Source organism: Bufo gargarizans, chromosome 1 (genome assembly GCF_014858855.1).
Source record: "Bufo gargarizans isolate SCDJY-AF-19 chromosome 1, ASM1485885v1, whole genome shotgun sequence".
In the NCBI taxonomy this organism is placed as follows: domain Eukaryota; kingdom Metazoa; phylum Chordata; class Amphibia; order Anura; family Bufonidae; genus Bufo; species Bufo gargarizans.
In genome coordinates, this window is record NC_058080.1 from 384,150,235 (window position 1) to 384,176,637 (window position 26,403).

Here is a 26,403-nt window from a genome sequence, read left to right on the forward strand (position 1 = left end):
GGGGAGATTTATCAAAACTGGTGTAAAGGACAACTGGTTTAGTTGTCCACAGCAACCAATCAGATCCCACCTTTCATTTTTCACAGCTCCTCTTGAAAATGAAAGGTGGAATCTGATTGGCTGCTACGGACAACTAAACCAGTTTTCCTTTACACCAGTTTTGATAAATCTCCCCCTTGGTGCAGAAGTCCTCTGAGAGCATGGTAAATGTATGAAGACCACATTCATACATGTACGTTACAAACTCCACACATCAAATTCTGTGACTGAAAGAACATAAGATGGAAATCCAGGGAGCTTCTGGGGTCTTCGGTCTGTTAGCTATGTTTAGGATTGGAGGTAATCATACCTCTTGTATCCCTCAGCAGTTTCCCTGTGCTGCTCTATGACCTAGGTCTAAAATTAGGATTTAGCTACTAGGAGATATAAACATGGAACACAGCACTGACGGTCAATACAAAAGCTCATCGTGAGCTTTCTTCAGATTTTATAACGTGTTAGAGGCCATGGTAGATCATGCAAACATTTGCCTGTTTCACATATAAACCTATAGATGGTGTAAGCTTAGACAGGGCGTCTAGACCTGCACCAGATATATCACAGGTTCTCAGGTTGGATGATAAACCTGGTGCAGGGATAGACGCTTCTCTGACTGTATGCCAACTATTGGCTGGCTTAGTTTGCAAACAGAATTTTTCACTAGAACCGGACCCATATTAACCCCTTCAACCCCGGGCCTGTTTTCACCTTCCTGCCCAGGCCATTTTTTGCAAATCTGACATGTGTCACTTTATGTGGTGATAACTTCAAAACGCTTTTACTTATACAGGCCATTCTGAGATTGTTTTCTCATCACATATTGTACTTCATGACAGTGGTAAAAATAAGTAAAAAAAAAAACAAACATTTTTATTCATAAAAAAATACCAAATTTACCAAAAATTTTAAAAAATTAGCAAATTTCCAAATTTCTATTTCTCAACTATTACCGTATATACTCGAGTATAAGACGAGGTTTTTGGCACATATTTTTGTGCTCAAAAAGCCCCCTCGTCTTATACTCGAGTCTACTATCTTACTTTGTCTTTGCTTCGGTAATAGCAGGCAGTGCGGGGGGCGGCGCTCACTCACTGACGTCACGCGCCTGCGCCGCCTAGTCGGACCAGGCGCGTGACGTCAGTGAGTGAGCGCCGCTCCCCGCACTGCCTGCTATTACCGGAGCAAAGACAAAGTAAGATATCCAAAGTTAAAGGTTACTGATAAATACTACTTTATAAATATACTGCTGTGAGCGTCGGGGAGGGGGATCTGTGGATGGCACTGTTTAGGGGGGATCTGTGGATGGCACTGTTTAGGGGGGAGATCTGTGGATGGCACTGTTTAGGGGGGAGATCTGTGGATGGCACTGTTTAGGGGGGAGATCTGTGGATGGCACTGTTTAGGGGGGAGATCTGTGGATGGCACTGTTTAGGGGGGAGATCTGTGGATGGCACTGTTTAGGGGGGATCTGTGGATGGCACTGTTTAGGGGGGAGATCTGTGGATGGCACTGTTTAGGGGGGAGATCTGTGGATGGCACTGTTTAGGGGGGAGATCTGTGGATGGCACTGTTTAGGGGGGAGATCTGTGGATGGCACTGTTTAGGGGGGAGATCTGTGGATGGCTCCCTGTATTTAATGCAGAGTGTGTGTGTGTATATAATGCACACACTCTGCATTAAATACAGGGAGTCAGAGTCAGACTCCCATCAATCTGAGTCACCCTCTTGCAGATGTGTGTATATAATGTAGAGTGTGTGCATTATATACACATACACTCTGCATTATAGCTGCATTTCCCACCCTAGTCTTATACTCAAGTCAATAATTTTTCCCATTTTTGGGGGGTAAAATTAGGGGCCTCGGCTTATACTCGAGTCGGCTTATACTCGAGTATATACGGTATAATAGATAGTAATACCTTCAAAAATAGTAATTACTTTACATTCCCCATATGTCTACATCATGTTTGGATCACTTTGAAAATGACATTTTATTTTTTGGGGACGTTAGAAGGCTTAGAAGTATGGAAGCAAATCTTGAAATTTTTTGGAAAATTTCCAAAACGCACTTTTTAAGGACCAGTTCAGGTCTAAAGTCACTTTGTGAGGCTTATATAATAGAAACCACCCAAAATGAACGCATTTTAGAAACTACACCCCTCAAGGTATACAAAACTGATTTTACTAACTTTCTTAACCCTTTAGGTGTTCCACAAGAGTTATTGGCAAATGGAGATGAAATTTCAGAATTTCACTTTTTGGGCAGATATTACATTTTAATCCATTTTTTCCAGTAGCAAAGCAAGGGTTAACAGCCAAATAAAACTCAATATTTATTACCCTGATTCTGTGGTTTACAGAAACACCCTACATGTGATCGTAAACTGCTGTATGGGCACACGGCAGGGCGCAGAAGGAAAGGAACGCCATATGTTTTTTGGAAGGCAAATTTAGCTGAACTGGTTTTTAGATGCCATGTCCCATTTGAAGCCCCCTGATGCACCCCTACATTAGAAACTCAAAAAAGTGGCCACATTTTGGAAACAACGGGATAAGGTGCCAGTTTTATTGGTACTATTTTGGGGTACATATGATTTTTTTATTGCTCTATATTACGTTTTTTGTGAGGCAAGATAACAAAAAAAATGGATGTTTTGGCAACGTTTTTATTTTTTATTTTTACAGTGTTTAACCGAGGGATTAGGTCATGTGACTTTTTTATAGAGCAGATCGCTACGCATGTGGCAATACCTAATATGTATACTTTTTTAATTTTTTTCACTTTAGCACAATAATAGCAGTTTTGAAGCAAAAAAAAACATATTTTTGTGTCTCATAGTCTGAGAGCCATAGCTTTTTATTTTTTGACCAATTCACTCAGGTAGGGTCTCATTTTTTGCGGGATGAGGTGACGGTCTGATTGGTACTATTTTGGGGCGCATACACCCTTTTGGTCACTTGCTGTTGCAATTTTTGTGATGTAATGTGACAAAAATTGCTTTTTTTACACATTTTTTTTTTTTTTTTATGGTGTTCATCTGAGTGGTTAGGCCATGTGATATTTTTATAGAGCTGTTTGTTACGGACGTGGGGATACCTAATATGTATACTTTTTAAAAAATTTTTTACTGTAGCACAATAATAGCAGTTTTGCCACAAAAAAAATGATGTTTTAGTGTCTCCATGTTCTGAGAGCTATAGTTTTTTTTAATTTTTTAGACGATTGTCTTAGGTAGTGGCTCATTTTTTGCGGAATAAAGTGACGGTTTTATTGATACCATTTTGGGGGGCATACGCCTTTTTGATCGCATGGTGTTGCACTTTTTGTGATGTAAGGTGACAAAAATTGCTTTTATTTTACACTTTTTTTTTATGGTTATGGTGTTCATCGGACAGGGTGGATCATGTGATATATTTATAGAGCTGGTCATTACGGATGCGGCAATACCTAATATGTGTGGGTTTTGGTTTTTCTTTCTGTTTTTTATTATAAAATAAGGGGAAAGGGGCGTTTTTTTTCTTTTTTACTTTATTAATTTTATTACTTTATTAATTTTATTAAAAACTTTTTTACTTTACTTAATTTATGACATTCACTTTTGGGGGTCTGATCCCCTCTGCAATGCATTACAATACATACACTAACAGGCAATGCATTACAATACAGTATGAGGCTGGATCTCCTAGGCTCCCGTAGAAGGCAGTTCCCAATGCCGTGCAAGGCATTGGGCAGCCTCTGCACGGCATTGGGTTGCCCTGTGTCGCATAGGGTCCCCGCCACAGCAGCGCGGGACTCGATGCTCTCCCTCACCTGACACAAACCTCTTCTATGTCGCGGTCAGTGCGGACCGCGGCATAGAAGAGGTTAATTTGCCGGCATCGGATTTTACAGGTATGCCGGCGGATACAGCAGGGGCCCGGCTACCACGGACTGCCGAGCCCCTGCAGTGATCGCACGCGCACCACTCCGGTGCCCGCGCGATCACTATGACGTACTATTACTTCAAATTGCGGGAACTTAGTGGTTCCCATGACGTAACAGTACGTCAAAGGTCGGGAAGGGGTTAACCATGTAAAAACATTTAAAGGGCACCTGTCCGCAGATTTGTACCTATGAAACTGGGTGACCTGTTACATGTGTACTTGGCATCTGTATTGGTCCCATGGCCATATGTGCCCGCATTGCTGAGAATAATGATGTTTTATTGTATGCAAATGAGCCTCTGTGTCTTATGAGTGAATACTAATGAGCACTTCCATTATGGAAGAGTTCATTAGTACTAGAGGACCGGGAAGCAGTGAAGGCTCTGTACTCACCGCTTCCTGGTATTTGGCTGTCAGTCGACAGAGGAGGAGGAAGAAGAGCCCTGGAGCAGAGGAGCGGCGTCCGGAGCAGAAGAGGTAAGTGTATTTTTTATTTTATGTCATCTGATGCTGGGGGCTGATCAAAAGAGGCATGAGGGCTGATATGAGGCTGATCTGAGGCATGGGGATCTGATCTGAGGCATGGGGGTCTAATCTGAGGCATGGGGGTCCCATCTGAGGTCTGAATGGTGGGCCTTATTTATATTGTGGCTCTTATATGAGGTCTGATTTGAGTCATTCACATTGGGGTCTGAGCTGAGGTCTTATTAACATGTGGGTCTGATTGGGGCTGTGAGCTGAGGTCTTATTAACATTGGGTTCTGATTGGTGGTCTGATCTGAGCTCTAATGAAAAATATTTTTTTCTTATTGTCCTCTAAAATCTATATGCGTCTTAAAGGGCGAAAAATAGACTGATTTGTGCCACTTTGCAGCTAGGGGTGCACCTAGCCTTTCTGCTGCCTGAGGCAAAAATCTATATCCCTCCCCTCCCCCCTTTCCCATGCCAAATTCTCAATACAACCACTCTATCCAGGCTTAAGGGGCCATACCCATTAGTCTAAAGTTGATCAAAGTCATCAAATTATTTCAACCAAAACCAACATTTGTTCTTTGAAATTTTACAACAAACAATAATTTGAGCCAATTGATGGCAGACGCTATAGTTGGATAAGAAGTTGACCGTTCAGACTTAATATCTTTCGTTCAAAGTGTGCCCCCTATAGTGCCAGTATGTATAATGTCCCCTGTGGTACAATGCCCCCGTAGTGCCCCTTGTATTATAATGCACCCTATAGTGTCCTGTATTATATGTATGTATTATGCTCCCCTGTAGTGCTTCAGCCTGTAATAACCCCCCTGTAGTGGTCCAGCCTGTAATGCCCTCTCTCCAACCATTGTGCTCCAGTCTGTAATGCCCTCTATAGTGCTCCAGCCTGCAATGCTGCCCTGTAGTCAGGGGCGTACATAGAAATCATGGGGCCCCATAGCAAAACTTAGTATTGGGCCCCAACTAGGGTGGCCACTGGCTTCATCCCAGAAAGCCTGACCTCACCGGCCACGCCCCAAATCTATAAGTCACGCCCCCATCACAGGCAGGATAAAAAACGTATAGTATACTACCACCCCATGTAAATATGGGATTTTCTGTTCTTTCACATGTAAAATACTCCACTAGACAAATGCTGTGTGTGAACCTGGCCAATCCAGCTCTTCTATCTCTCCAATATTCCCTATTCTATTTGGATCACTCCACCTTGTGCCTGTGATTCTTCAGTTTGTCTGTTTTATATACTCAAGCCCATGCTTCCAATTGTTCTCCTGGTCACTGCTTTCCCCTGGATGACTCCCTATCAGTAAGTGTAGACACTACACGCTTAGCTGATCTTCACACTGTAGAGACTTCCGACCTCTCTCCAAAACATCTGCCCATGAAAACTTCTCAGTTCCTGCTGCGCCCGATCTCCATCCCCAGGTATTGGCTCCTTAAGGAGCTATGTGCCCACCTCTGCTGCTCTCCTATCCACGGTGCTCCTCTGTTCCTGACAGTTCCCGCCTGCACAATTGGCCGATGCAGCGTGCACGCTGATATAACGTTGACGTCATGTAAGCACGCAGATCCAAACATGCTGCCGCCGGGGCCGGTCCCTGCCTCCTTAAAGTGACCAAGTGAGCAGACCCGCCGTCTAACAACAAAGGAGGACTTCTGACTGTCCGTCCTGGCCTTGCTTCAGACGGAGGACCATGAGTCTAAAAACCAGACTGTCCGGCATAAAACCGGACGTCTGGCCATCCTAGCCACAACCCACCCCCCGCCGCACAAATATAAAGTACAACATTTGTAACAAATTTTATCTATCTATCTATATTCTGAATCCAACCCCTCCCCCAGCTCTACTGTTAAAGACATGTGTGGATGGACATTACATACAGCGCACATACTTCTTACATCTGATGATGTCTCATCGATGTAGACGTTCTCTTTTGTCATCTTCTCCCTTCGGACCAGACCGCCATGACAAATTATTTCCGCCATGCCTCATCTCTGCAGAGTTTGAAAAAAACAACTTAGATGCCTCTCTTTTCTAGCATCATCCTCCTTCGCCTGGTGCCCCAACATTGTCATCCTGCTACCCCAATACTGTGCCCGCTGTGATCCCAGTGCCCCAAATGCTATACTGCAGAAATGACAGTGCCATACAGATAGTTGATCCCATAGTAATAGTGCTCCCAGACTGCCCCCAGTAGTAACTGTGCCCCCTACAGTACCCTAAATAGCAACCCCGTTAGTAGTAATGCCCTCCATATTGTGGTCAATAATAATGTCCACACAGTAACCACAATATTAAACATTCCCCTATACAGCCAGTAGTAGAAATATATGCCCCTACAGTGCCCCAACAGTAGCAAGGTACCTCTACAAGGCACCCCTATAGAGCCCACAGTAGTCATAAAGCCCCTATAGTGCCCCAGTATTTATACAGCCCTGCCGCAGTGTCCACGGCAGTTATAATGACCCCCTGTATTATAATACCCCCTGTAGTGCCACTACATATAATGCACCCCCTGCAGTGTCCAGATGTATAATGCCCCCTGTAGGATAATGTCCCCTGTAGGATAATGCCCCCTGTAGTGATAGTATGTAAAATGCTGTCACACACACCCTTATAGTATAATGCAACTTCTGTATTTATAGTATATAGAATGACCCCCTCTGTAGTATATAGAATGCTTGTCCTCCCCCATAGTATATACAATGGCTCCCTATTTAGTATATATAATTCCCCCCTCCCCCTAGTATATTCAATGATCTCTTCTGCACTATATTTAATGCCCCCTATGTATATATATATATATATATATATATATATATATGTAAATATATGTATTTATATACAGTATATGCTAGAAATACATGGGGGTGCATCATATATATATATACTACATATACACGCTGCCGATGCTTTTATATAGGACAATGTGCGTCCCCCCTACCCTGCTTAGTTTGTCCCAGGCATAGGGGCTGCCTGGGGCACACTGTCCTCTATATAATATGCATCAGCAGCAAGCAGAGTTCATGGGGCCCCTCATGAACACTTCTTGCTGCTGCCCCAGGCAGAATCCAACCAGCTCCCGGTACGGTCCCAACCCCTGAACCCCCCCCCCCCCCCCCTCGGCTAACAACAGCCCAAGTTCCCCCCGCTCCCCATGATGACCTTTTTTTCACAATTCACATACAGTTACTCACATTATCTGTTTGTGGCTGCGCAGCAGGTCCTGACTCCCAAACCCCGCCCACTTAGTTCTGTGTCAGGAGGTTACTGCCGGAGTGCTGGAGCTAGCGCAGAGACGTGCTCAAAGCATGTAAGGTGGAGGGAGCCCTGAGCACAAGGAATTAGGAAAGCATGGCCCGTCGGAGCCCCAGACAGGGACTCAAGACAGTAGCGCTGGCTGCACCACAGCAGCCATTGTTGTAATAGTGTAATTAGGGGGCGGTGCCTTACATCCACTCCGGGCCCCCCCCTCCCATGGGCCCCATAGCAGCCGCATACCCTGCCTCTATTGGCGGTACGCCATTGCCTGTAGTGCTCCAGCCTCTAATGCTCCCCTGTAGTGCTCCAGCCTGTAATGCCCTCTATAGTGTACCAGCCTGTAATGCTCCCCTGTAGTAGTACTCCAGGTTGTAATGCCCCCTATAGTGTTCCAGCCTGTAATGCCCTCCTTGTAGTGCTCCAGCCTATAATGCCCCTATATATACAGTACAGACCAAAAGTTTGGACACACCTTCTCATTCAAAGAGTTTTCTTTATTTTCATGACTATGAAAATTGTAGATTCACACTGAAGGCATCAAAACTATGAATTAACACATGTAGAATTATATACATAACAAAAAAGTGTGAAACAACTGAAAATATGTCATATTCTAGGTTCTTCAAAGTAGCTACCTTTTGCTTTGATTACTGCTTTGCACATTCTTGGCATTCTCTTGATGAGCTTCAAGAGGCAGTCACCTGAAATGGTCTTCCAACAGCCTTGAAGGAGTTCCCAGAGATGCTTAGCACTTGTTGGCCCTTTTGCCTTCACTCTGCGGTCCAGCTCACCCCAAACCATCTCGATTGGGTTCAGGTCCGGTGACTGTGGAGGCCAGGTCATCTGGCACAGCACCCTATTACTCTCCTTCATGGTCAAATAGCCCTTACACAGCCTGGAGGTGTGTTTGGGGTCATTGTCCTGTTGAAAAATAAATGATGGTCCAACTAAACGTAAACCGGATGGAATAGCATGCCGCTGCAAGATGCTGTGGTTGCCATGCTGGTTCAGTATGCCTTCAATTTTGAATAAATCCCCAAAAGTGTCACCAGAAAGCACCCCCACACCATCACACCTCCTCCTCCATGCTTCACGGTGGGAACCAGGCACGTAGAGTCCATCCGTTCACCTTTTCTGCGTCGCACAAAGACACGGTGGTTGGAACCAAAGATCTCAAATTTGGACTCAGACCAAAGCACAGATTTCCACTGGTCTAATGTCCATTCCTTGTGTTATTTAGCCCAAACAAGTGTCTTCTGCTTGTTGCCTGTCCTTAGCAGTGGTTTCCTAGCAGATATTCTACCATTAAGGTCTGATTCACACAGTCTCCTCTTAACAGTTGTTGTAGAGATGTGTCTGCTGCTAGAACTCTGTGTGGCATTGACCTGGTCTCTAATCTGAGCTGCTGTTAACCTGCGATTTCTGAGGCTGGTAACTCGGATGAACTCATCCTCCGCAGCAGAGGTGACTCTTGGTCTTCCTTTCCTGGGGCGGTCAGCATGTGAGCCAGTTTCTTTGTAGCGCTTGATGGTTTTTGTGACTGCACTTGGGGACACTTTCAAAGTTTTCCCAATTTTTTTGACTCACTGACCTTTATTTCTTAAAGTAATGGCCACTCATTTTTCTTTACTTAGCTGCTTTTTTCTTGCCATAATACAAATTCTCACAGTCTATTCAGTAGGACTATCAGCTGTGTATCCACCTGACTTCTTCACAACGCAACTGATGGTCCCAACCCCATTTATAAGGCAAGAAATCCCACTTATTAAACCTGATAGGGCACACCTGTGAAGTGAAAACCATTTCAGGTGACTACCTCTTGAAGCTCATCAAGAGAATGCCAAGAGTGTGCAAAGCAGTAATCAAAGCAAAAGATGGCTACTTTGAAGAACCTAGAATATGACATATTTTTAGTTGTTTCACACGTTTTTGTTATGTATATAATTCCACATGTGTTAATTCATAGTTTTGATGCCTTCAGTGTGAATTCATAGTCATGAAAATAAAGAAAACTCTTTGAATGAGAAGGTGTGTCCAAACTTTTGGTCTGTACTGTATGTATGTATATATATATATATATACACACATATATATAACAAATACTCACTTGACTGCCACTCTTAGCACACCTCTTCCAGCATGTAGCCTAAGTTGCCTCCTCCCAGCCGAGGCGGTCGCAATGGCATCACCACAACCTCCAGGACCAGGTCTCCGGCAGTGCGAATGCATGATCATTGACGCTTGCGTCTGGACACAGGTGTTTGTGACCACGTCATTGTGCCATCTGAGACCCCGCACATGAAAGTTGCAATGATGTCATCGTTTCCTCCTGCACCATACTACCTCATAGGCTTCAGGCTCAGGGGCGTAGATAAGGAAGGGGATAGGGGGGTTCAAACCCCCCCCCAGAGTGTCTGTCCTCCTAACTAGTGGCGTCACTAGAGGGGGGCGAGGGGGGCAAATTGCCCCCCTATGTTGTTCTTTGCCCCCCCGGGTGCCCCCCTGCTGATTCCCCCAGGTGAATACTAATGAGCACTTTCATAATGGAAGTGCTCATTAGTACCCAAGGACCAGGAAGTGGTGAACGCTCTGTACTCACCACTTCCTGGTCCTCGGCTGTCGGCTGTGCAGGGCTGCGCACAGCGTGAGGACGCTCTGTGGCCTCATGCTGTGCGCGCCAGTTTAGAGCACAGTCTACTGAGGAGGGAGAAAATTGCAGGCGGCGTCCGTCTAGGAGCAGGAGAGGTAAGTGTTTTTTTTATTTTATAAAAAATGTGGCTGCTGGGGGCATTATGGGCGCTAATTGGAGGCATATGGGGGCTAATTGGAGGCATATGGGGGCTAATAGGAGGCATATGGGGGCTAATAGGAGGCATATGGGGGCTAGTTGGAGGCATATGGGGGCTAATTGGAGGCATATGGGGCTATGGGGGCTAATAGGGGGGCTAATAGGCATATGGGGGCTAATTGGAGGCATATGGGGGCTAATAAGAGGCATAATGGGGGCTAATTAGGCATATGGGAGCTAATTAGGCATATGGGAGCTAATTAGGCATAATGGGGGGGGCTAATAAGAGGCATAATAAGAGGCAAAAAAAGAAAATCAAGAAGATTCAAAGCCCACCCCCCACACCAGGCTACAGACAGTGTCAATTCATATATTTAGTCCAGCCCCCAGACTCTTCTGAATTGAGGGAACTGGCCACCATGCTGGTCCACATCACTTATTGTGCAGGCTGCATGGTTTGATGTATTTTTTCTAGTCTCTCACACTTGAGTCTCCTCAACAATAAAGAAACACAATTTCTTATGGAAATTACAAGAGTAAGCTAGCATGTGATGTGTCATGCCTGCCATAGACTTTCACTCCAGACTGGAGTGGGTAGCTACCAAGTACGAATCTTTCCATGTTTGACCAATTACGAGTCTTGACATGTTTTTTCCATATGGTGTCAAACAACTAAATTGGTATTGCTCAAGGTAAAGGATTGGTTTAGGAATGATATGGCTGGTATATTTTTTTCAAACCCTGGTGTGTCTGCTAGATAAAGTCTTATAATTTGAGAAAGTTGAACCCCCTTCAGGAAAAAAAATTATCTACGGCCCTGTTCAGGCTTAATGGCCGATGAGCAGGGGTGTTGCTAGGTTAAAACATTTGGGGCCTGGTGGTGCGCAATGTGTATGCGCAGTTGATCGAATCTTCGATTCACTTGCTGAGTCGGCTCTCAGATGACTCGGGCTGACAAGCAAGTGAACCGAAGCTCAGGAGCCGGATAGGTAATAAGTGTTACATCAGTGGTGACCTGACTGACGGCTAGAACAGGAAGGGGGAACTGGGGGCACTGATTTGGGCATTGTACTGAGTAGGGGGCACTTCTGGAGGTGTTCTATTATATGGAGGGGTGCTTAGGGGCATTATACTGAGTGGAGGGCACTTCTGGAGGTGTTCTATTATATGGAGGGGTGCTTAGGGGCATTATACTGAGTAGGGGGCACTTCTGGAGGCGTTCTTTTGTATGGAGGGCACTTAAGGGCATTATACTGCTGCAGAGTATTGGGGGAGTTTGCATTTACGTGTGAAAGAAAAGTGCCCTGCATATGGGAACTTCTGTACTGCGAGGGTGTGTTTCTCCCGTGACATGAAAGTAAGGAAGCTACACACAATTCAGCAATGCCTGATTCTGAGGATGCAGAACTGTTTAGCACTGATATGCAGTGATGGCCAGCAAACACATGCGGGCTGCCATCTTTAGTAAGGTAGACTCACCCGTCCGGCGATGCACAGGTAAGCCCTTACCTGTGTCTGTGCCGCGAGCTGGTCTGAAATCAAATGCGGTCACCGGGAGCAGGGCAAAGGAGAGCATCGGAGCATGAACTGCTCGAATGCTCAAGTCAGGGGAGCTGCCTGGGTGAAAATAGAGGTATGTCCGGGTTCAGCTTTGAACCCGGACAACCCCTTTAAAATAATCAAATGATTCTTTGTTTCACCAGCAGTTACCGAATTTGATTTCAGACCGGCTCGCGGCACAGGCACAGGTAAGGGCTTACCTGTGCATCGCCAGACGGGTGAGTCTAACCTTACTAAAGATGGCAGCCCGCATGTGTTCGCTGGCAAACACTGCGAACTGATCATCACTGCTGATATGCTTTACTCCTCAGAATGCATTGGTGCTGTAAACACAAAAGGCAAGAAATGGTTTGTAAACCTCAATTTAAATAATATAATCCAACCTTGTCAGCTGGATTCAGGTGCAACATGTGATGTAATGAGTTTAAAGGACAAAATGAAACTGGCGCCCAAAATACCCCTTCAGCCTAGCAGCACTAGACTAAGGCCTCATGCACACGACCGTTCCGCAAAATGGGGTTCCGTTGTTCCGTGATGCGTTTCCGTTTTTGTTTCCGTGTGTCTTCCTTTATTTTTGGAGGATTACCAGACATGAAGGAAAGTAAAAAAAAGTCTAAGTCAAGTTGCAAATGATAGGAAAAAAACGGGCGCGGATGCGGATGACAATCTTGTGTGCCTCCACGTTTCTTCACGGACCCATTGACTTGAATGGGTCTGCGAACAGTTTTCCGTGAAAAAAATAGGACAGGTTATATTTTTGGGACAGACTGGAACCACGGATCACGGACACGGATGACAAACGGTGCATTAGCCGAGTTTTCAACGGACCCATTGAAAGTCAATGGGTCAGCTGAAAATCACGAAAAACGGAACAACGGAGACGGAATGAAACAACGGTTGTGTGCATGAGGCCTAAAGCTGTATTCAGGGGAAATCATGGAATCAATGGGACTTTTCCAAACAAAATGCAGCATACGAGATTGTGTGCACAAATTGCACTTTGAGATTGTGGAAGCTGATCAGAAACCGCTATTATCTGGTTCAACATGTGAGCGCCTGGGATTGCTGCAGTTCACTATTCCGGCTGAGCTGCACAATGTTGATAATCAGCCAGCGAAATCTCTAATGAGGCCGCTGACAAAACAGCAAATTCTTCATGCCTACAGTGATGTATTTGAGGGTCCGGTAGTATCTGTTCCAGGGGAGGTGCGCTTTGAACTTGACCCTGCTAATCAACCAGTTCAATGTGCCCCACGGAATATACCAATAGCTATTAAGCCACAGGTCAAAGCACAACTGGACAAGTATAAAGCTGAGGGACATCTAACTTCAGTATCAGAACCCAAGGATTGGATAAGCATCATGGTGGTTATCAGAAAGCCTGAACAGATCAGAATCTGTATCAATGCCAAGTTCCTGAATATGGCCCTGAAGAGGTCACACTACCTAATGCCTACGCTCAATGACATTCTGTACAAACTTCCAAAAGCGCGTATTTTCACACTAGTCGATGCAAGAGATGCCTTTTTACAGTGCAAACTAGATGAAAAAAGCAGTTACATGACCACTTTCTGGACTACTTGGGGGCAGAAAGATGGCTTAAACTTCCATTTGGGGTTTCCGTGGCACCAGAGGTCTACCAGCGTAAACAACATGAAGTACTGAGTGGGCTTCGTGTAATTGAGCCAATAGCTGATGACATTTTTATAGTTGGTTGTGGTAACACTGATGAAGAAGCTGAGCGGGACCATAACGAAAAGTTAATAGCGCTACTAGATCGTTGCAGACAGGTGATGCTGAGGCTTAGCGTGGAGAAATTGCAGTTCAAGGTGCAAGAAGTCCATTTCCATGGGCATATCCTGTCTTCACAAGGCTTAAAAGCTGACCCGGACAAGAGTAAAGCCATTGTGGACATGCCACAGCCTGCTGATGCCAAAGCAGTACAGAGATGTATTACCTTTGTTACATATCTAGCAAAATTCCTGCCACATTTATCTGAGGTGTGTGAGCCGTTAAGACGACTTGTGGACAAAAATGCGGTTTAGCACTGGCTTCCCAAACATGACCAGGCAGTAGAGGATATCAAACGCTTGGTCACCTCTGCACCAGTGTTGAAATACTATGATGTCACTAAGCCTGTTGCCATACAAAGTGACTCTAGCAAAAATGGCCTGGGTTGTTGTCTTTTGCAGGAAGGTCAACCGGTTGAATATGCGTCCAGAGCTCTTTCACCAGCTGAGTGAAACTATGTTCAGATTGAGAAGGAATGTTTAAGTATTGTATTTGCATGCCAACGCTTCCATCATTATCTCTAGGGGTGGGACTCCATTACAGCTGAGACTGACCACAAACCTTACATTGCAGCATTACAACCTCAATGTTGTCTACAAGCCAGGAAGTGAAATGTATATCAGTGATGCTTTGAACAGAGGCTGCAGAGCTATGTTGGATAATGTGGCACCTGGAGGTGAGCACGAGCATCAAACAATTTGTCAGCTGCAACAGGAACAAATTTCCTTTGCCGACATCAATCAAGCCGACTATCTTAATGTCACTGCTCAGCGTCTGCAGCAAATCGTACAACACACTGACGGTGACGCAATGTTACAAGCTCTGAAATCTGTTGTCTTGAGTGGATGGCCAGATGATAAAGTAGCAATTTCTGCAACTCTACGGGAATATTGCTCCTTCAGAGATGAGATCAGCTTACAAAATGGTATCTTGTACAAAGACCCAAGGGTCACAGTGCCTAAATCGCTGAGAGAGGAGATGTTATCACGAATGAGAGAAGTTATACGAACCTAATGGAGAAGATGATGACAGAGAAGATCTACATCAGAGGAGACGTCACCTGGAGGCCCTGGATGTGACAGGTATGTGTGCTGCTGTATAGCAAGTATAGCAAAATGCGGTGTGTGGGGGGAGGGGGGAGCGTTAGAGAACTGGGCCATATTCATTGGGGCTTGGGCCCTGGATCTTTTAAGACTCTAGCAACGCCCCTGCTGATGAGGTTGAGTGGTGGGGATGGCAGCCATAGGCTTCTATGCTCCTCCGCAAACTGCCATGTCCTCTGCCAGACTACCGGATTACCTTAGATGAGATGTGAACCTACCCTTACCAATACCCTGATGCTCCTGTTCGGAGACTTTCTTTGTCCCCTGCCGGTCTCTGTACTTCCTGACAAGGCAGAAATGTACCTAATTTTCTGATAAATAAGAAAGCAGTAAACTCATCCCTTATTTTACTCCGGGAACCCTCTTCCAAGTTTACATGACTAAACACATTTATTCTAGCTTTCATGAGCCAGTGTGAACTCCCCAAACCATTGGCGTAGGAAAAGATTTCCGACAACGTGTGCAAAGGAAGTTTAGGGTTATGTCATTCACAAGACTAATGGCCCATTGTTCCATATGTAAACTGTAAAGTGTTAGCTTGTTAAATATCATAAATTTTTACTACAGGTTACAGATCAGCAACCAATGTCACTGCTGAATATAGAACTTGATGTCATCTGACAATCTGTCACATTGTAGATGGCGTCATATCTAGAGATGTCCCGAACTATTCGCCGGCGAACAGTTCCCGGCGAATATCGCATGTTCGCGTTCGCCGCGGCGGGCGAACATATGCGATGTTCGGTCCGCCTCCTATACGTCATCATTGAGCAAACTTTGACCCTGTACCTCACAGTCAGCAGACACATTCCAGCCAATCAGCATACCCTCCCTCCCAGACCCTCCCACCTCCTATCAAAAAGCATGGACAGCATCCATCTTAGATTAATTCTGAGGCTGCAGTGTCACAAAGTTGTAATCGCAATGTGATTCATGCAGGTTATATTAATCGCATTGCGATTACAACTTAGAGCTGGGTTCCTAATGGTTATATTGATAGAATATAATGAAGATTGAGAATATAGTGCTACATTCGTTGCCAATTCTAGCAATACAACCATTAGAAACTCAGATCTAAGTTGTAATCGCAATGCGAATAATGCAGGTTATATTAATCGCATTGCGAATTCAACTTAGAGCTAAGTTCCTAATGGTTGTATTGCTAGAACTGACGAATATAACGAATATAGCACTATATTCTCATGGGATTATAAATCATACCCAGAACCTATAACAAGCTATACAATACCTTAAATAATACAAAATACACATGGACAACCTTGAATGGGTGGAATAAATAAGGCCACGGCCACTTTATTAAAGATTAGCTTAAAATTTAATTAACAATAAATCATCATAAAATAAATTACCAATGAATTAACTCATCATCAATATCTTATTAACAAACCAATCATTAGACCAGCCATAAGCTCGGCCTAAACTACTGACTCAACTCGTCCGCTCACCTTATCAGTGAGCGACTTTTACCCTCCTTCTAACAAAGCGGCCGTGACAGAAAACAAAATAAAAGAGGGAAGGGCGGGTGGGGCAGCAAAACCTCCCTCAGGTACTTGTTCTGACAGCCCTCAGCTGTCAAACTCCTCTTTTTATCACCCCAACCTGGTCCCAGCCCCAAAACTTCCACCCAATCCCGAACCTGTTGCTGGGTATCCCTACACAATTCTGCCCAGCAACCAATCCCATAGGTCCCTTCCTGACCCAATCACTGACCTCCCCTACTCTGCCCAGCAACCTTCCTATTCTTAGCCATAAACCTTATCTTTTCGGCGGGAAAAATTCCCGCCAAAATCACCTAAGTAAAACCTCTGGGATGATTATAATCCCATGAGGATCCCTCCATATTTCATTTTCGGGATCCCAACATGGGATTATAAATCATACCCAGAACCTATAACAAGCTATACAATACCTTAAATAATACAAAATACACATGGACACCTTGAATGGGTGGAATAAATAAGGCCACGGCCACTTTATTAAAGATTAGCTTAAAATTTAATTAACAATAAATCATCATAAAATAAATTACCATTGAATTAACTCATCATCAATATCTTATTAACAAACCAATCATTAGACCAGCCATAAGCTCGGCCTAAACTACTGACTCAACTCGTCCGCTCACCTTATCAGTGAGCGACTTTTACCCACCGGAGCATGCCGACTAAACAGGCGGCATGGGCCCCACCCCACCAACTGCTAATTCAATCATCGCCTGCAAGTTTAGGTTGAAAATATCCAAACCAATTGCTGACAAATGGATTTTATCTGTAAAATAGAGGCCGGGCAAACCACCTTCAAGGTCCACATGGCGAAAGGAGAATCCCCATACTAGCGGCATAAAACGAGCCATGATCCGATCAATCCTAATTCTGATCTTATCCAAGTACTTAAAATTTGGACAAGACAACCATAACAAACGAGGAATCATTTCAGAAAAAAAACAAGACGGGCGTCAGGAAACAACCATGCAAAAGGCCAACTCAATAGTACTGAACTTTCCCACATCATTGCCACCCGCATGAAAAATAATAACATCAGGATCAGGGTATAAAGAACACATTTCCAAAACTACATCCAACAAACCATCCCAACGCAAGCCCCTGACCCCGTTCCAATACACTCTAACGATGTCTGTAGACCAGGACAGGTTGTCACCGTACGACCTTTCCAAAGCTCTTCTATGGGCCCAATGCACGAACGAATGGCCGACGATCCATACGGCGAGTCCTGTAAAAGCTATAAACAAAAAACATTAAACAAGGATAAAATCAGGATGCACATATAGCTTAAAACGATTAGATGACCATCTACCAATATTCTTTATTATGGACGTACTCAAACCAGACTCCGCTGCCGACGTGGCAGCACCGATCCGAAAGGAATGCGATGTGAGGCGGAAACTCTCAAGTCCCAAATCCCTTAAGCATTTTGAAAGAACAGACCTGAACTGATACTGAGTCAATGGAGAAGCATTTGCATGAATAAAAAAAAACTTGCTACCACCCACCGGTCTGACATGCCCATACCGAGATAACATACTCACCAGACAAATAGAAACCGACCTGATCTTGTCCATACGAATCCAGGTACCCTTACCCAATTGATCTACTTTGGGCCTCTAAGCCCAAACCTGACCTTCCATTCTTGGGAAACAACTCCCCAATTCTAAACGCACCAAAAAACATACAACAAAATGCCGTGGAAAAAAGCAAAGCTTCAAAATCATCCAAGCAAACCCTAGAAGTAGCGTGACACAAAGCCTCCAACAACACTGGTGACATAGGGCATCTATTGTCAGGAAAACAATTACCTCGCCTGTATCCTTTCAAAACCTGTTTGATCAGAAAATAATCTAAAACGGAAGGAGAGCCTAAAATTCTAAGAAAAAAGGAAATCCCAGACAAAACTCTCAAAACTGTAGCATAAGCCAAACCATCCTGAAATAATGCCAAGCAAAAAGCTAAAGCCGAAACTTCGCCACAGACATAAGGGGAACAACCTCTACCTTCAGCAAACCGACACCACCGCCCCAGGACCGACCGTAATCCAACCACGTTGCAGGAGACACCGATGACTGCAAATACGACATGCCTAGGACCAAATCAGATTCCACAGATGCCCTGGGCATAGCTCCCCTTCTGGGTCAGCCCCTTTCGCCAGCCGATGAAATCTCTGAAACTGAAAACGTGACAAAGAATCAGCAATAGAGTTATCTATCCCAGGAACATGACGAGCCTTCAGCCAAATATTCAACTTTAAACACAAAAGAACTAAATGACGCAACAACTTAACTACCAACGGACATTCAGATGACAAACAATTAACTGCAAATAAAACACCCATATTATCAGAATGCAAAATAATCCTTTTATTAGAGAAACAACTACCTCATAAAACCAAAGCCACCACAACAGGGAATAGTTCCAACAGAACAATATTCTTAGTGACCCCATTCGATACCCATGCCGGATGCCACTCTGCAGCACACCAATGCTCATTCCAATACGCACCGAAACCACACGAACCGGCAGCATCTGTAAATAAGTCCAAAGATGAAGCCACAACAAAATCCTCCTGCCAAAATGACCTACCATTATACTGCTGAAAAAATTCCAACCAAACCACAAAATCCTCTTTAACCTCTCTGCACAACCGAACATGAAAAGCTGAATTCCTAATACCTGAAATTTTTGAAGACAATCTTCCTACAAAATACTCGTCCCATCGGCATTACCCTACTAGCAAAAGCTAACATACCTAAAATCGACTGAATCTCTCTCACTGTAGCTTTATGCCTTTTTAATAAATCAGACAAAACTATGCATATCTTGGCAACCTTATCCAATGGGAGACAACACACACCCTTTTCTGAATCAATGACTATTCCTAAATACTCCAAACGATTAACCGGGTAAATCGTCTTATCCACCGCTAGCGGAACACCGAACTCAGAACATACCGCAAAGAAGGACTCCAACAATTCAGAACATACATCAGAACCCGCCGGACCAACAAACAAAAAATCATCTAAGTAATGCGTAACTGCTCCTCGCATGCATCTCACTGAAACCGCCCATTCAAGAAAAGAAGAAAAAACTTCAAAATAAAAACATGATAAAGAACATCCCATAGGAAGACATTTATCAAAGTAAAACAAACCATTAAATTGGAAACCTAGAGAATTAAAGCATGAAGGATGGACCGGCAATAAACGAAAAGCGGACAGTATGTCCGCTTTTGCCATTAAAGCGCCCTCGCCACAACCCCGCACAAAATCTACAGCAGAAGGTGGCATACTTAACAGAGCATAATGCTTTATCGATTTCATCATTCAATGACGCCCCATAAGGAAAGGACAAGTGGTGAATCAAACGATAAGCATTAGGCTCCTTCTTAGGTACCACCCCTAATGGAGAAAGGCGAAAATTTGCAAAAGGAGGAGAGGAAAAAAGGACCTGCAATCCTACCTAAGGCCAATTCCTTTGCTAACTTGGACTGAACCACTGAAGGGAACTGATCAACAGAAGCTAAATTATTGACCCATTCATAACCAGAGCCACAAAATGACGGTAACCGAAAACCCAAAGCAAAGCTATCCAGAAGCAACTCCGCCATCATTAAATTTGGGTAACGCTCGAGCCAAGGACGCATGTTCTCCAGCTTTACTGGCGTCCAAGCTCTTAGACACATACTCTTTTGTGGAAGGCTGGGCCGGCATGTTAGCTCTTTTATAACACCGAACCAGCGGGTGGCTACCTCCACAAAAAGCACACTCATGTCGGTACTTACAAGATGCAGGCCATTTACACTGCGATTCATTAAATGCAAAGCAAGTGCCTTTCTTAAATAACTGCGAATGCGAGGCTGACGGAGCCGCCTGCTGCCTCACAGTCACAAAGGATGAACGCTGCGGCAACAATAAATTCAGCCACAGACCAACATCCTTTGCACCCCAACGCATGCTAGGATACACCGACAGCCTCTGTCTGAAACATTCATCATATATAAACCAACCAATTCCTCCAAAATTTTTATACGCCTCTAACACATTATCTAAATGCTGAAAAAGGCCGGAACACTTCATAGGAAATTTCTCTCCCATCATGCTACAAAAATACAGTAAGCTTGAAGCCAATTATTAAAAGTCCGTGGAATGGGACGCCTTCTGTCCTCCTCAGACTTATCTTCCCGCTTCTCAAGCTTTGAAACAAAATCTTTAGAAGCGGGAAGAAGAGATAACATATCTACAAATTCATTTCTCCATATCTTCTCCTTTACCGACATGGAGAGATGAAAACCTAAGGGAGATAATTCACATGGCAATTTTTCTTTATAACACCATTCGGAAACACCTTTCCGTTTTGCAACTGGCCTTGGGAGAGATTCCTCACTATCCGACTCCCCACCCACCTCCTGACCGGAAAACCGCCAAGCGTCCAAAAAAATCGCCTGTCACACCAGCCGGCTCAGGAGGCGGGGGAGGGGGGGAACAAAATTATTTGAGGAAAGCACAGAGGATAAGGAAGCAATCACAGAACTCAGACCACTGGTGCACTCACCACCCCCAGAAGCAGAAGCCTGGACACCTGAAGAAGATCCCGGGAAATCCTGCAGCTGTGGTCCATCTTCCAGGCACGCACTCCCCCCGCGCTCAACACCTAAGTGGAGCTGCTGGGAAGAATGCTGCACAGGCCGCTGTCCCTCTCTGCGCCTTCCCCTTCTTCTTGACTGGACCGGAAAGTTGGCGGCATCAGTGGAAGCTCTCCCAGCCTCAGAGACCTCAGGAACAGGAACTAGACTCCGAAATCTGCCAGAGGAATGGAAATTCTGGTCCACGATTTCCGGGGACATCAATTCCTGCTGCACCGCCGACGTCATCAAACAGCTGCTGCTTCCGGCGCCCTCAATAGCCGAGGCACTGCGTCTCTCCTGCCTCTTCCTCTCCTGACCGGACCTGCATGGGGAAGGAGAAAAACGGGTGCGCTGCCTCTTCTCTCTCACAGAAGAGCGCAGCACAGGCGATATGGAGGGAACACCGGAATCCTCAGCCACCATCTCAGACTGCTCCGCCGCCGCACCGGAACCGCCGACCACCACAGGGACCGCAGAAAGGGATGACATTTCAGCCAGACAGGACTCCAGCCAGGCCGCAGTATCGCCATCTCCTGCACGCCTCCGAAGTTCTGCGACAAAATCCTCCATCATGAAAGGCAGCAGACAGGAACAGACCGCAATTCTCCAAAAGCAGCAAATGGGAACGGACAGCCAATCTTCACAGGAGAGCAGCAAAACCTCCCTCAGGTACTTGTTCTGACAGCCCTCAGCTGTCAAACTCCTCTTTTTATCACCCCAACCTGGTCCCAGCCCCAAAACTTCCACCCAATCCCGAACCTGTTGCTGGGTATCCCTACACAATTCTGCCCAGCAACCAATCCCATAGGTCCCTTCCTGACCCAATCACTGACCTCCCCTACTCTGCCCAGCAACCTTCCTATTCTTAGCCATAAACCTTATCTTTTCGGCGGGAAAAATTCCCGCCAAAATCACCTAAGTAAAACCTCTGGGATGATTATAATCCCATGAGGATCCCTCCATATTTCATTTTCGGGATCCCAACAATCTTCGTTATATTCTAGCAATGCAACCATTAGGAACCCAGCAGCTCTAAGTTGAATTCACAATGCGATTAATATAACCTGCATTAATCGCATTGCGATTACAACTTTCTCAAATCCGACAGTACATTCTAGCATGGAGCCGTTTCCATGGTGATGGGGACGCTCCATGAGCACGGGAGTCGGCAGAAGCTCTAAGTTGAGATCGCAATGCGATTTATAGAACTTGAATTAATGGCATTGCGATTTCAACTTAGAACTTCTGCTGACTTCCATGCTCATGGAGCGTCCCCATCACCATAGGAACGACTCCATGCTAGAATGTACTGTCGGATTTGAGAAAGTTGTAATCGCAATGCGATTAATTCAAGTTCTATTAATCGCATTGCGATTTCAACTTACCACACTCTGCGTCAACTACGTAATTTTCCATGGGAGTTTTGCCATGGATCCCCCTCCGGCATGCCACAGTCCAGGTGTTAGTCCCCTTGAAACAACTTTTCCATCACTATTGTGGCCACAAAGAGTCCCTGTGGGTTTTCAAATTCGCCTATTGAAGTCTATTGCGGTTCGCATGTTCGCGAACATTTGCGGAAATTCACGTTCGCCGTTCGCAAACGGAAAATTTGATGTTTGCGACATCTCTAGTCATATCTGCAGGTGGCATGTTAGAGCAGGGGGAGCTGACTAGATTTATTATGGTTTTATGGGAAAAGTTTCAGTAAAACTTGTAAATTATTGACTGAAATCACTGCTCGTTCTGAGCTTGGGAGTCCAGCGGGCAGTCCAACTTAATGATTGACAGCTTCGTCTGCATACACAGTCAAACAAGACAGGCAGTAAACCAAAGATTAGGACCGCCCACTAGACTCCTAAGAGTCCTAAAAAGAACTAGGATATACTGTGTTCCCTCAGTGTGAACTGTCTGTGCCAACTAACCAGTTTTGCTTTCGGCTAAACCCTAAGGGTGTTATTCTAGTATTCATCGTTTGATCCCTGTTCAGGGATCTGGCCTACACTGCAGGGAAGCAACCTCCTGTGATAGTCCCAGTGTAGTTGGCAGCTTATCCACAGGGGTCAGAGACTCTAGTGTAAGCACCAGGAGCTCAGGATACAGAAAATTCACCAAAAATGCAGGAAAACTGCAGGTATAGTCTGAACAATCACCAAAATAGAAAGCAGGTTTCTGAGATCCAGACAGCACACTTGAAGCATACTGTAAATAGTGGGAGACACAGGATAAACAGGCAGGCAGTGATAATAAAGATACAGATGAGGCAAGTAGACAAGATACTTGGCAGGCACACAGATGAGCAGTGGCGTACCTAGGGTGTTTGGCACCCGGGGCGGGTCTTTTCTCTGGCACCCCCCCCCCCCCCCACCCCCCAATACTTGACCACATACCGCTTACATCCAGGGACATCTCCTGTCATGTAGACCTTCTCTTTCCTCTTCTCCTCCGTTACACCGCCATGACAAATTCTTTCAGCCACATCTCGTTTCTACAGAGTTTGTAACACAGACACGTTAGATTTCTCAATTTTTCCATCAACTTCCCCATCCTGGTGTCCCCACAGTGTCATCCTGCTGCCACCCCCAATACTGTGCCCGTTGTGCCCCCCAATGCCCCAGGTACTATACTGCTGAAAAAATAGTGACATAATTGGGGTAATTTATCAAACTGGTGTAAAGTAGAATTGGATTTCCAAAAGAGCTGTCAAAAATGAAAGGTGGAATCTGATTGGCTGCTATGCAACTAAGCCAGTTCTAGTTTACACCAGTTTGATAAATTACCCCAAATGTCCCTATAGTGTCCACAGCAGCTATAATGTCCCCTAGAGTGCCCCCAGTAATAATACCACCCTCTATTGTGCTCCAGGCAATACGATAATGTATAGTGTCCCCAGAAATAAAATAATCGCCCCTGCAGTGCCTCCCCAATAGCAAGGCCCCCCATGCTGCCCCCATATAGCAATTTCCCCCACACTGCCCCCACACAGTATTTTCCCCCACACTGCCCCCACACAGTATTTTCCCCCACACTGCCCCATACAGTAATTTGCCCCACACTGCCTCATACAGTAATTTGCCCCACACTGCCCTATACAGTAATTTGCCCCACGCTGCCCCATACAGTATTGTCCTCCACACAGTAGTTTCCCCAACACTGCCCCCCACACAATAGTTTCCTCCACACTGCCCCCATACAGTATTGTCCCCCACACAGTAGTTTCCCCCACACTGCCCCCATACAGTAGTGTCCTACACACAGTAGTAATTGCTCCCACACTGACCCCCCACACAGTAGTATTTCCCACATTGCCCATATAGTAATTTGCCCCCCACATAGTAATCCCTCCCATAATAATTTGCCCCCACATAGTATCCCACCATATTTTCCCCCCACATGTCCACCTGTGTGCACCCCCCTATGTCCCCCAACGTTGGCACATAAAATAAAATAAATAATTTGCCCCCACACAGTATCCCATCATATTTCCCCCCCCCCCACATGTCCTCCTGTGTGTACCTCCCATGTCCCCCAAAGTTGGCACATAAAAAAAATTTGCCCCCACACAGTATCCCCCCATATGTCCTCCTGTGTGCATCCCCCTCATGTCCCCCAAAGTTGGCACATAAAAAAACAAAATAAAAAAAAACAACTAAAAGCTAAATACTCACCTGCACTTGCTCGCAGAGTCCCGGCACTATGCTGCTGAGTCCCGGCACAGGCGTGTGCGATGACGCCATCGCGCGCGCCTGCGCTGGGATTTCACTACCGCATAGGTCTCAGGCCTACTAGGCCTGAAGCCTATGGTGGTGATCGGCAGCGGGGCAGGGAACTATGCGCTCCCCTCATGTGCCCCGCCGCAGTATGTAGGCGTCAGCGCTTCAGCAATGAGTGCTTCCATCTGTATTGATGGAAGCGCTCATTGCTTTTGGGCCTGGCAGTGGCACCCCCGTGAGAGACAGCAACGATTGATACATATGCAAATTAACCTGAGATGAGTCCTGTCCCTGACTCATCTCACATACAGGACTCATCTCAGGTTAATTTGCATATGTATCAAATCAGGTTTTTTACACAATAAAAGCACACAGAGCTATGGGGACTGGGTATTGCGGATGTGCTAGCGGCCAACTAGCAACCCATGTCCTCAGCTCTATACACAAAATCCAGGTGACAGGTTCCCTTTAAATTAGGTAAACTATCACCTCGGGGTTTAAAGGGCTTCTGTCACCCCACTAAAGTGATATTTTTTTTTTTTGGGCTAGTGAAATTAGTTATATTGCGATATATGACAATATAATTGTGTTACTTACTTTGATCCAGCAGTTTCTGCAAAAAACAAAGTTTTATAATATGTAAATTTGGTCTCTACCAGCAAGTAGGGCGGCTACTTGCTGGTAGCTGCTGCAGAAATCCGCCCCCTCGTCGTGTTGATTGACAGGGCCAGCCGGGATCTCCTCCTCCGGCCAGCCCTGTCGGCATTTCAAAAAATCGCGCGCCTGTGTTGATTCGGCGCAGGCGCTCTGAGATGAGGAGGCTCGTCTCCTCAGCACTCCCTCAGTGCGCCTGCCCGATGACATCACCGAAATAGAAGACGTCATCGGCGCAGGCGCACTGAGGGAGTGCTGAGGAGACGAGCCTCGTCATCTCAGAGCGCCTGCGCGGAATCAACACAGGCGCGCGATTTTTGAAATGCCGACAGGGCTGGCCGGAGGAGGAGATCCCGGCTGGCCCTGTCAATCAACACGACCAGGGGGCGGATTTCTGCAGCAGCTACCAGCAAGTAGCCGCCCTACTTGCTGGTAGAGACCGAATTTACATATTATAAAACTTCGTTTTTTGCAGAAACTGCTGGATCAAAGTAAGTAACACAAATATATTGTGATATATCGCAATATAACTAATTTCACTAGCCCAAAAAAAAACAAACACTTTAGTGGGGTGACAGAAGCCCTTTAAATGAGTATACCAGTTTTGTATCTTTTCTGTAGAACATTTTTTTATATGGTAATTCTGTATCGGCAGGGATCTCTCACTGGTGCAGTTATTGAGTTGTTCTTTAAAGTGTTCTTAACAGTTTTCTCTTTCTTCATTCTTTTTTAGTCTTTGGAGATACGGACGTCATGAATACATTTTTAACTCCTTTGATGGGACATCATGGACTGCACATCTATTTATCAGCATGGATCCCTTTGGTCAATGTTTAATCCATAGATGGGGGCCTTGGATATTTATATGATATTATATCATTATCTTTGATGCAATTACAGTGTTTGTCACTATTATTTACATGATAT

The 26,403-nt window shown here is 45.2% G+C and overlaps 1 protein-coding gene across 3 annotated transcripts in view; it reads right to left on the reverse strand.

The window, feature by feature from the left end:
* The window catches only part of CERS1 (ceramide synthase 1), a 113,808-nt gene that overhangs the window by 67,648 nt on the left and 19,757 nt on the right, over positions 1-26,403 (reverse strand). Inside the window, exons 1-2 of one of the 3 annotated variants that reach the window (XM_044285493.1) lie at positions 7,651-7,972; positions 6,352-6,447 (exon numbers count right to left, since the gene is read on the reverse strand). The exons of 1 other annotated variant lie outside the window; for it this stretch is intronic. In XM_044285493.1, coding sequence (XP_044141428.1) covers positions 6,352-6,438 — 87 coding nt within the window. In that variant the 5' untranslated portion in view covers positions 6,439-6,447; positions 7,651-7,972. Of the gene's footprint in view, positions 1-6,351; positions 7,134-7,650; positions 7,973-26,403 lie in introns of those variants that run through there. One more of the 3 variants, XM_044285500.1, reaches the window with a different exon arrangement.